Genomic DNA, 12,057 nt, shown 5'->3' with positions numbered 1-12,057 from the left:
TTAAAATAACATAAATATAGTACAGTTCTTCAAAACAGAAAGAACTAAAAAAGCAAAGCAGATGCTAAGACTAATGTTTCTAACATTCAGGAAAAGCAATAGGAAAGGCTCACTAGCTTCTTTCTACATAACCCAGATACGTCTAAAAATAAATGGGATTTATTCAAGTATAAAAAAAAAATCATTGTATATACAGCTTTTTTGCAAACCTGAGGCTGATGAATATTCAAAAGCAAAAAAAAATATTAGCTAAAATGTAGGGCTGTTACATCTCTTTACTAGCTTAAAACACTAGTCTAAAAAAAAATTAAAACCCCACCACCAAATAGCACTCTATAAACTAGCAAAATTTTAAAACATACCTCCAATTCATTCTGAAGTTTCATCACCTTTGTTTTAAATTGATTTTCTGTTAAAATAGAACTGATATAGTGAATTACCCAATAACATAAAAAGTACATAAAACAACAGTGGTTAACCTTAGTCTTTAAATATTTGCCTTCATTGAAGCAACTGACTTCACAACAGTTGGTATTTTGTTCAGTTTCTTAAACTTCAAAAAACCAATTAAAAACACATTTAACAAATAATTTAGGAACAGCATAGAAAGGCTTGCCTACCACATTTGGCTTGCTCTTCCCCTGCTTTTTCAACTTCTTCTAGTGCCAGCTCTACCTCCTGAGCTTTCATCTGGGAAAAAAAGTATAGTAAACAAAGAAAAAATATTTACTACTAATGTAAATTAAGAGAATGTTCCATAGACCTCATGTTTAAAATGACAAAAATAATTTAGAAAAGAACATCAATCTTCTTTCTTTAAACAAATGAAACTACTCCCATTTTTCCTCATGCTGACAGTTAAGTTCAGATTGTTGAAATATCTTTTTTATTAATTTGTTCTCCAAGGCTACCTTAACATTCAAAAGCATACTGCTGAAAATTAAAAACAGTAAAAAAGCCTCTCTAAAACCAATGTGCTAACCTATGCTGCTGTTATTTCTCACTTTCAGTACAGTTATGAGTACATACAAGAAAGTGTGACAGATTGATCAGATTAAATTAAAATGTCACCATGAATGAAGAAACACCACTGTCCTAAAATTACTCTAAAACATCAGCCTACCACAAAAACTTCTATTAAAGTTAAAATAATTACCAGGAACTTACAATATCTAACCAATGCTTGAAATACTTGTTCACATTTTCTATCTATAAAATTAAGGTTCCTCAACTATGTAACTATGTTAGTCCTATTCACTTGACTTCCCGCTGCTACATGGCATAATCCCAACAGCTACAGATAATTAGGTGCAAGCACACACTTGGCATATAAATGCTTCTACAAGTAACCACTGTGCAGGAAAAGAGGAAAAAAAAAGACTAATGATACTTTCATTTAAACAAAAAAACCCCAAACAAATGGATCTGCAGAATTGTAGAAAGTGAGGATTAATACAAACCTTCAATAGCGACTGAGTAATTTTAAAAAGGTGTATCAGGTGTTCCAAAGTTTCAGTTTTTAAGTCTTTCCCATCAACCTAAGGAAAAAGACAACAGTGGGTTTATACAAGTATCAATGAAATCCACAAAATAATTCATTTTGTATGTGAAGGACCAGAGACAGTTTAGGGAAGAAGGTGTAACAAAACCCTTATCTTCTGTTTTCTCCCTGAGCACCTTGGACACAGTCTCCAGCAATCTATCTGCTCGTTCCTCTTGATGAGGCAAAGCATCTGGATCAACTTTCATAAGCTTCTTCCAATCTAAAATGGGTGCCATACTGATTTTATTTTCCCCTGGAAAGAAAATTAAAATAACAATTATCAGACATTATCACTGCCAATCAATTTTACATCAAATGATTTAAGGGAGACTGGCTACTGAACCACACAAGATAATTCTAATAACTATCAATTTTCTAACACTGATTAACACTGTGTTCATATTTTACTCTACTGCAAACAAGGAGACTACAGTAAAACCATTTTTTCTTCAAGTTAAAAATTACATCATACATACTCCACGAATATGGGACACTAACAGTGAAGATCAGGACGCATGTAAAACATCTATTTTAACTTTTAATAGCCTTTTTTTTCCTCCCTACCTCTCAATGCAGTATTTTTATGTTAATGAACAAACAAACCAGGTGCTCTCTGGACCAGCCCTTGTAGGATAAACATCTCCTTGTAGTCAGAAAATCATTTCTAGTATTTAAAATACAATCAACATCTGCATTAGTTTCATACTATGAACATCCATTTCTTGACATTAATTTCTAAAATAAACTCTTGTATTAAATAACCTTTCCTTTTGTTTACAATACTTGAACTGATAAAGGATAGTAAACAACCTCAAAACTGACAAAAAACTGATCAGAAAGCCGTGCAAAGTTTTGTTCTACTGCTTACCTGTAAGCAATAGGTTGCTGTGGACCACGGTGGCTTCTCATATACCTGGAAGTCAATGCAGTACCTGAAAAAAACAGAAGGGACTGGAAGTCTTGGATCATTCTGTTCTCTGGAGCTGTCTCTAGCCTTTATTATCATTATTTCAGAAATTAGATTCTACCAAGTTTAAAATATAACATTTTTAATCTACTTATCTACCTAAATTATAAATATGGCATAAATAGTTAAGAAAATTAAGAAAGAAAGAAAACTAACTAGAATATTAAAATCATCGTTATTCAAAAAACTAATGACACAGCTGGGATATGTATTTTATAGAAAAAAAATCAAGCTCAGTCAATAACTGTAACAATGCTCTATGTGGAAAATGATATTTTGAGATCTGTTCCATTGTCCACCTTGCTTATCATTCAGCTATTTAAAGACTCAACAACTGAAACTTCCTTTCTTAATGAAAGGCTGAACTGGTATTACAAAAAATACACCTATCAGTCTGAGAGAAGAGCTGTAAAACTCTGAAATCCTTCTGTAGCTTAAGGGAGGATAAAAATCAACATTTACTCATCTTTTCTGAACATGTAACCTGTTTGAGAGCTCCCCTGTATTTACCATTCCTTCAGTGTTGGCTAAATATTTTAGAAAACATGCGTTCCATATAAGCCATGACTTTGTAAAGTTGACATCACATATACATTTTTGCTTTTCTGCGCTTTGTTGTAGATGGCAAAGGAAAATATGAGAAAATCACATACAGGTGCATACTGATCTTGGCAGTTCTTCAGTTAATTGAATACTACTTGGTTTCATTAACATATTTAAGGATTGTTTTTTAAAAAACACTATTATTTCTTACAGTAATTATTTCTTAAACAACGCGATGTAGAAATTATGGGTATGAAATGCTCAACAATGAAAAATATTCTGAAAGCAAATGCACAACCTTACTACTGTCAATCTTTTCCTACCTTCCATCTTCCAAATCCTTCTCTTAACTTATAATGTCTTAAGAAAGTATTAATCCTAAATTTTTATCCAAAATTAGAGATATATGTACATAGAATAATCCAACTTGTTGGGAGACCAGCTATAGTAAGGTGTAAGGGGGACAACCTAAGCATACAGTATGTTCCACAGTATGTGCATACTTGAGGACAATAAGAACTTATTTAATCGAAGAGTTTTCCATCATAAAATTAGCTGATCCCTTGCCCTCAGCTAGAATCTGTGCTTTTGGTTGACTGATGATCTGTGTGCTGAAATAGATGGGCATTTGATGATAGTTATCACAAGATTTTCTTGACTTAGTCAAAGGAGCAAACATACATAAAATGGCCAGATCTTACAAAGATTGACGAGGGCGGACAGAAAAGGTGGTCCGGTGGGCATGGTCAAGCACTATCAGAACAATAACATCCTTTGCTGTCGACAGGGAACCATGTAACGAGGCAGCTATGCTACAACGATGATACCTTACCACCACAGCGAAATTCAGCACCAGTAGGAATAGCTGTTCTTTTCCCATAAAGGTGTGTGTAACATGTAGCACAGAATCACATATATTTAAACAAGGCTTAGTCATGCGGGAGATGTGATTTGCTAACTCCACATTAGTTTACCAGGACTAACCCAGTTTAAGCTACTTCTGATTTTAAACTGACGTGACCCAGGCCAGCTTTCATCTACTGGCTCGACAGAGCACTAGAGCTTAACTACAAAGCCCCAGTCAAAGCGGCATCTTTCGCAGGGGCCCTATTTCCTTCCCTTTGCATATTCCAGCCCCGGGAAGGACGTAGTGACACTCCGCAGCCCCTCCGGGGTGCTGCCGAGAGACAATTTTGCCTCTGTTTCGCCTGACTCCGCTGAATTCACAAACCAGAATGTTTTGCGTCCGCCTCGCAGCGGGGCACCGCTGAGGCAGCACTCCAGAGCGGGCACCGCTGCAACGGCCTCCACCGGACGCTTCTGCCCGGGGCCCGCCGGCCCGACTGCCCGCTCTCCACGGCGCTCCCCGGGGAACGCGGGCCGCCCCTCCTCCGACAGCCGTCGCAGTCTCCTTCCCCAGCGCACCGCCCGCCCCTCGACCTCACCGCTCCCCGAGGGCGGCGGCAGCGGCCGCTGCTGGGCAACGCCACCAAACTCTCCCGCCGGCTCCGCTCCAGGACCCGGGTACTTGCCCCGCGCGGGGAAAGTCAACGCTCCCGGGCACGACCACCCCCGCGGCGCCAGCCGGGCGCTGCCCACCTCAAGGCACTGCCCGGCCACGCAGGGCAGGGACGGGCGGGGCGCAGCGTGACCCCGCGACCGGAACAGCCCTGGGCCGCAGCCCCGCGCCGCTGCGGGCGGACTGCGTGTCCCAGCGTGCCACGCGGCTCCTCCGGGACCATAGCTCCCGGCATGCCTCGGGGCCCGATGACCCGGCGGGACGGTTCCCGACAGCCTTTGCTGGCCGCGGGGCGGGGGTGCGGGGCGCTGTGCGCATGCGCCGTGCCTGGCGGCGGCCCGAACGGTGGGCGATAGCGGCGAAGCTGCTTCTTCCGCAGTCTCGGGTAGGGCGAGCAGTGGCGGGTTGGGGGCTCGTCCGTCACAGACGGGATCTGGGGGACTGGGAGGCTTGGGTCTGGCGTAGCCCGCTTAGTTTTCCTCTGCGGCGGGTGGTTCTTTCTGCCGTGGCTGGGCCTGCCGGGCCTCACCCGCGGGCCCTCCGCGCCTGCTGAGCGCCGGGTCGCGCTGCGGCCTCGGTCCCTGGCCGTGCTTCCGCGCCGCTGGAGCGGTTACGGACCCGCACGCCGGCTCGCCCCGCTCCCATCCTTGGGCTTCCTGATGGCTGCCGCTTCCCTGGCCCCCTCCGCCCCCACCCTGGCTTGGCCTTTCCTGGCTCCCCCGGCGGTGGGCAGCGTGCTCTTCCCCCTCTGACCGGCCGACGGGAGGATTGCGACACTGCTCAGATAGGCGTGTGCTTTATAGGTAAATGTGTAATAGTCGAGGCCCAGGAGGTAGCATGCAGAGCAGTATAGGAAAAGATCACATCTATAAGTTACTGGGATCTCTTGAGTACTGGTGGCCAGCGAGTAAGTCTGGGCGTTTGTAGTGGTTTGATGGCCCCAAAAGTTTAGGATCTTACGTTTTAGCTAAATGGATGTGAACACATCACTTTAAATAAAAAAGGAAAACCAGCAACCGTTCAAGGCATGTCTTTGAATACATTCAGTAGCTCTGGAGAGCTGAAAAAGATTTGTTTTTTTCTTTCATAATGGAAAGGCAATGGTGATTATATTGTTATCTTTGGACTTTTGCCTTTTCCTGGATTATTCATTGTTTTGTGGTTGTTTTTTTTTTATCTTTTGATTAGTGTTGATATTTAATGAAGGCTGACAAGATGCAAGCTTGGCAGTCCTTACAGTTATGCAACTTGTTCCAGTCTTGACATAACTCTTCATTCTTGAACTGAAAGTAAAGACTTTTGTACCTTCAGCCAGAGACTGGTTAATTGCAGCTCTATCAGGTAAGAAAAGCGAACTGTGTAGTTAGGGAAGGGAAAGAGACTGGCTTATATTTAATGAATGGGAAATGTTGCTAAAAACAAAAAACGCTAAGGTTAAGTGTAAAACAGTGTTTCTTAGCAGGAGGCACTTTTATAGGTGGAATGGGTGATCCATAGAGAGTAATGCTGCCCTGCTGCAAGATTTCAGGAAATGGGTACACCTTTGAAATGGAAAATAAAACAATCCATTGATTTTAGGATGTTTTTGAATAGGAACTTTTTTAAAAAAAAATCTTCTTCCATCAGGTCAACAAACTGTTAAGGCCAGTATAGCTATTTAATGTGCTTCAGCATTTTTTTGACTGTTCTGTTACAGAATCAACAGAAAAGACACCATTGTATATACTGGTAGTGAAGCCAAATGTAGGTTATAATTGTGTCGAGCAGCTTGTAAAGAAGATTGATGCAGAACTAAAAGTGATTTTGAGGTGGGCATGAAAATTTCCAAAGTGAAAAGAAGTATTAACACTACACAAAATTAGAAAAGGTTTAAAATACAGAATGCCTTTGAGTAAGTGAACTAGTTTTTCCTTTATTCTGCATCACATCTAATGGCATGACAAACTGTTTAAGTGGATTTTCTTTTAGCAGGAATACATGCTTGTAGTTCTGAGGCCAAAGAACATTGTAGCTCCGTAGTACATAGCTTGACCTACCCTGTTAGACATCCACGTTAAATGGCAGCTTTGATAACTGTGCCAGAAGTATGCCATTTCAAAGACCTAATATGAAAACTGCAATAGGAAAGACTTAATGGAATGTTATTAAAAATACCACAAGAAGTCGCATACAAACAAAGCATACTAATAAGGACATGCATAGCAGAGTCTAAAGGCTGCCTTTTCAGCTTATGCCACCCATGTAGCTTTTGGTCATTTATTCTTTGGAGTTAACAAACACGCAGTTTTTGCTGTTGTATTTCTAGGTTGATCAGCATTATTTTAGACACTATTTTTGCATCAGTGTCCTATGCAGACACTAATCATGTTTTATGTAGTTATTCTAAAGATAAAAGGTATTATTTGTTACTGTTTGAATGTAGCAAAAAAAAAAAAAAAGCCCAAAACCCAACAAAAAAACCCCCTAAAGGTTTGGCTTTGAAGTGTGACATCCTGTTAATCATTTTAAGCTATAAAATACAAACCATACCTATGTGGCTTGTTTTTCAACTGACTGTTGCACCAGTTGTATTGAACAAATTGAAGCTAAACGATCAGCTAAACCAGTATTTTCTCTTGCCCATTTGTAAATTGGTTTATGTTTTGGTCCTTCTTTGTACCAGAGCACTCTAAAATGTCCGGAGTGTTAGTTCAGCTGCTTGGTTGCCAGCAAGCTCATCACAGTCTTGCCCCTGGGTAATCTTTCCTCTGGCCTGCAACGAGTGCTTTTGACTCTATGTCAGAGCTGCCATTCCTCATCTAGTTGATCTTTCAGAACTGTATGAAGAGAAAGCTGGTAGCCATTTCTTTGCTGGGGAATGAAGAGTACTTCAGTTTAATCCCATTCCTCTTTATCCTGTAGTATTTGCCGGGGACGATTGCCACAATAAAATTTTCTTGTTACATTCTGCTCTAGGATCTTGGCAAGATGAAAGGAGAATCCAGGCATGTTTCGCATTCTTCCTCCTCTCATTTTCCTAAATAGTGCTTGCCTTCTCCTATATGAGATTCAAGCCAAATCATTTAAATCTCAGCTGTGCATCTAAGTGGTTTCATATTGGAGTTGTGCTTTGGAGTGACATTTTTAAGAGACGATTAAATTTAAAGTCTGTGTTGGAGAGGGACAACAAACAAAATTATGATCTCTTTCTGTCATTAAACACTCATATCAAGTCAGGAGAAAGTGTGTTCCATTTAGCCAAAAATAAAAATACTCTTTCTAAGGGTAGAAAGTAGGTAAGACAAATTAGGATATTAGCAGAGCTTCAGAAGCTGTATTAAAATGCCATTTTTAAGTGACTACTACTGGGTTTGGTAACACGTGGTGTGTATCTCTGCTGATATTCCTAAACTCAGCCACCAGCTCTTGGATGAACTTGTTGCTCACCTCTGTAAAAATAAAAATAAATCTAGGAGGGTTTTAACAGTTCTTTGTTTTATTCCACCTTGGATAATGTGAAGGTTTTCTGTGCGAACTATAAATACATTTTAAACAGTTAAGGACCTTCAGTGGTTATCAAAGTACATGTCTCCAGAGTAAATGAGATGCACGACTATTTTTTGGCAGCTCCTTTGTGTGTGTCTGTCTCTTCACTGGCTTTAGAACCCCAAACAGGAGAGTAGGAAGCCCACATTTTATGATTAGGTATGAGCATAAATGCTCATTAGTTGGTTTTCAAAGCTTTTCAAGGAGCTGCCTAATCCATATGCAAATTGCCTGTGTTTTCTTACCAGCAGCCTAATTAATCTAACACAAAATTGAGTGAGTTCCTTGAGATTTACATAATGATTTTGCTTCACATTGCACAGGCAAAGTGCTGTTTATTAAAGTGAGGCTGTGGAGTTACAGACTGTTGCCTCACTGATTCTTGTTACATCGTAATCTCTAGAGAGCAATTGCAGTTAGATTATGGTTGAAAATGCTAGTATCTTGGTATGACTGAAATGTGTCAGGTGTATTTTTAATATCTATGAATATTTAATGAAGTGTGAATGAAAATATATTAAAAATATGAGATTAAAAAATTAATCTTTAGATCGTCGTAACTAATGTTCTGTTATGGACAGTGAATAAGGTGAATATTTTAAAAGGTTTTCTGACAGCTTGAACTGACTTTTAAAATACTGACTTGTATCAAAAGCTGTAAGTATCAATAATATGTCAGGCTGGATATTTTTGGGAGTAGTAAGAGCTTTCATACAAAAGCTGGAACAGGTTGAAACATTGCAATTGTGACATCTGTTTGAGACTAATTTTAATGATCACATTTGTTCCTGTCAGTTTCTTGCAATCCTGAGCAGGATTAGGTGGATTGTGCAAGCTTTTTCCCATACAAAAGTGCCATGGTTCTCAAATTCTCTATTACTACTACTACTCCTCCTCATGTCTTTTTTCTAAAGAAGAAAGAAATGACTTGCATAGAACATTTTCTTTGAAGTGGGGCTGATTGGAACAGAAGTTGTTATTAATGCCTTTCAGAGTGTAAAAATGCCATTACCCAGTAGAAGAAAAAATTTAAATGTCTGTTTATGTTTCTAAAATTAGATAGTAAGATGTTCTAATCAACCCAAGAATATGTTCTCCTGCAGTGGTCTGTTGTTGATGTAAGGTGGTAGATAGCATGCTTTTTTTAGTTGATAGCTAATTATGAAGTGCTAAATAGCTGTTGCATGTTTAGGGGTTGCAGCTGTATTCTTACCTATATATATACCCTAATTTTTCATAAATTCATATAGTAAGAAAATGTCTTCCACGCTCCCAAATATCCCAGATGAGGATACTCTTAGAACATCATTATGTAATTTTTGTGTGGAATTTTTTTGTGCAGACTACTGTATTTTGCAATATGTGGTGCTAAACCTTCTCTAGTGTCATGGATATGGTAATGATTGTAGAGAAATAGTTTTCTGGGTTTGGGTGTTGGGGGTTTTTTTTGTAATTTTTTTTGTTGTTATATCTTATATATAATTCTTGAAGGAGAAGACTGGATGAACTGGTAGAGGGTTCTCGATAATTTTGAAGAGGAAAACTACATGCCTTACAAGCCAAGCCTACTTGACAGCTGTGGTTCTTGTCTGTCGTTTCCACTTAATGTCTCTGTATACGTACAAAAACAGTGCAGTGCAAAACGCAGATTTATGTGCCAAACAGCTTGAGAAAATTAGACTAACAATTGGGTGTTTTGCAGAGCTTGGGCATTCCGTTTTTCCACAATCGGCTCTCAAGGTTGTGCAGTTTCTGTCTCACACGGCTTATCTTGTTGTTTATTGTTTTCAGCTACATATTCTTCACAACATGGTCAGATATTGTTGTAAATTAAAACATCCAACAGAAATCTTGGTAATGAAGTATGTGTCTCTCCTGATTTTATCCAGTCAAATAGGGGCTCTGTGGCTGCTCCATAGACCACAGACTGGCAGTCATATAACCTGAGGGGTGGTTAAATTATTTGATGAGCAGTCTTACAAGCTGTGAAAGTAGAAGGTAGATGAGATAAAAAAAATGACTTGAGGGACAGTCAATCTGTTTACATGTGTTAGAGCAACCAGTGATGTGGTTCTTCATCACAGCAAGCCTGTGTTCACAAACAAGTTGTTCAGCAGTGTTTTACAGGTATTTATCAATACATCCATCGCTAGGAGTGGTGAAGTACTGGCACTTGCAAGACCGTACTTGGCATTAATAGCAAATTTCAACATGTCTATTGGGCAAGAAGGGGAGGGAATATGAACACTCACTTGAGGTGCCCTGTCATACCAATGCTTCAGCAGCCTCTTGGGCATCTTTGATCTGTGAGATTCTCAGTCTTGCGTAGTCTTCCTTACTTTCCCACATGGAACTGATAACAGATTAGTTGGCATGAAAAGTGAGTTGGCTGCCAAATAGTAATTGCTGTATTCCACTGAGGTTAATGGCAGACATACTTTTTACTGGCTTACCAACTACAGATGAACTTTTTATAAGCCTCCCTCTGTTTTAGTCTTGCATTCTCAACGTGCTGATCAATCATTCAAGGTTTGAAGCCTGGAGTTTGGTGGTGGACCCAGCTATAGTGGCAGATAGGAAGTAGTAGTTGTGATGGTGAGCCTTCCTCAAAATCTGCCTTGTTATGCTAACATAAAGGACTGTAATATTTATGCTTCAATTCAGCAAGAACGTTAAACTACCCTGTAATCAGGCCAGGTGAAAGAAGTAATTTTCCTAACTTTATGTATCTTTACAGTATATTTAAGGAAAGTAAGACTTTAGAATGGCAGTATGCAAGTCCGAAGTAATAAAGTATCTGTGATACAGTTTTGTGCGATCTACAGATTGTGCATGGCCTTGCATTTCCAGTTTTTCTCTTTGTGTTTGCCTTGGAAGCAGTTTGCTGGAAAATGAGGGCTGTTCCAGATTTCCATTGTGCGTGTCTGTTGCCAAGACCTCCTAGTACTTCTGCACAACACAATAATTTGAGAGGGATGTGGTCTGATGCACTTGAGATTACCAAGCTTGGCATGGTTCAAGCAGTGTGTTGTGTGACTTGCTGCTACAACCAGAACAATGCATTTTGTTGCATGTGTTCATTCCTTATAGTAAATTTAGGAAGCTCTTCAGAATTGCCTAGTGTGTCTGTGGCTCAAATACTTGTCCTGAAAGACCAAATTACAGCCATGTATTTGCCAAGATTTGCAGTCCTATCTGTGATTGAAATGTGCGTGTAAAGGAGTGATGTGATGGTAAAGGTGAATTTCTTCTGGTGTTCCGAACAGATTTCTCTGATGGTGGGCTAGCCACTTGACTTAGGATGTAGCTAAAATCTTGATTTCTTTATGCCTAACAGTTTTCTCATTCAAATGAAAACAGTGCTTTGCCTACAGTGGTATGTAGGGAAAAGTAGTTCTGTCAAGGAACAGCATGGTCAGCAGTGGTGTAAAATTAGACTTCTGGGTAGAAGAAATACTAGTAATTCAGAAAGGAAAAAAAAGGCTTGTGAAAGCATCAAGATTGCTTAGGATAAAGGGATAAGAAACTGTCTTGACATATATTCTGTGTAAAGTAAAAACCTACAAAAAGTAGTTGAGGAGCTAGCAATTAAAGTTAGGAATTCCCTTTTGATAGGAGGCTAAGCTTAGGAATCTCTTTTTTTTCCCTAGTTGCGTAGCAGCAATGTTTCTGAAATAGAGGTGTTAAAGAATTACCTCAGTGTTACTCTTTGATACCTAAAGCAGTATCTGCAAGGGCTTGTAGCTTCAACCAATACAGTAAATTCGTTGAAAACCTACTCACCCTGTGATGCTTTTTCTTATGGTTGGTTCTGTCTGGCAATATTGTCTTGCCCTATTAGCTTTTGGAACACAGTATTTAGAAAGTGTAGGCTTCTATTTTGGAAAAACATTACATGTTTATCATATGTCCTTTTTGGATACCACTGCTTTTCAGTAGAACTGGTGAACTTCAAGAAGT

The 12,057-nt window shown here is 39.7% G+C and overlaps 1 protein-coding gene and 1 long non-coding RNA gene across 13 annotated transcripts in view; one reads left to right on the top strand and one right to left on the bottom strand.

The window, feature by feature from the left end:
- The window catches only part of CEP290 (centrosomal protein 290), a 54,813-nt gene extending 50,038 nt beyond the window's left edge, over positions 1-4,775 (bottom strand). For 3 of the 12 annotated variants that reach the window (XM_056341059.1, XM_056341061.1, XM_056341062.1), the window contains exons 1-5: positions 2,412-4,624; positions 1,678-1,796; positions 1,461-1,538; positions 621-690; positions 363-409 (exon numbers count right to left, since the gene is read on the bottom strand). In XM_056341059.1, the coding sequence (XP_056197034.1) occupies positions 363-409; positions 621-690; positions 1,461-1,538; positions 1,678-1,779 (297 nt within the window). In that variant the 5' untranslated portion in view covers positions 1,780-1,796; positions 2,412-4,624. Of the gene's footprint in view, positions 1-362; positions 410-620; positions 691-1,460; positions 1,539-1,677; positions 1,797-2,411; positions 4,629-4,652 lie in introns of those variants that run through there. The other 9 variants (XR_008822194.1, XM_056341064.1, XM_056341060.1 and 6 more) reach the window with 7 other exon arrangements.
- Positions 4,776-4,828: 53 nt separating this feature from the next.
- On the top strand, positions 4,829-10,704 carry LOC130150292 (uncharacterized). Its single transcript, XR_008822196.1, has 3 exons — positions 4,829-4,957; positions 5,761-5,913; positions 7,528-10,704. It is a non-coding gene; the product is annotated as an uncharacterized LOC130150292 (long non-coding RNA).
- The last annotated feature ends 1,353 nt before the right edge of the window (positions 10,705-12,057 follow it).

This window comes from Falco biarmicus, chromosome 5 (assembly GCF_023638135.1).
Source record: "Falco biarmicus isolate bFalBia1 chromosome 5, bFalBia1.pri, whole genome shotgun sequence".
Lineage (NCBI taxonomy): Eukaryota > Metazoa > Chordata > Aves > Falconiformes > Falconidae > Falco > Falco biarmicus.
The sequence above is the reverse complement of the archived record's forward strand: the minus strand, read 5'-3'. Positions and strand labels throughout refer to the sequence as shown.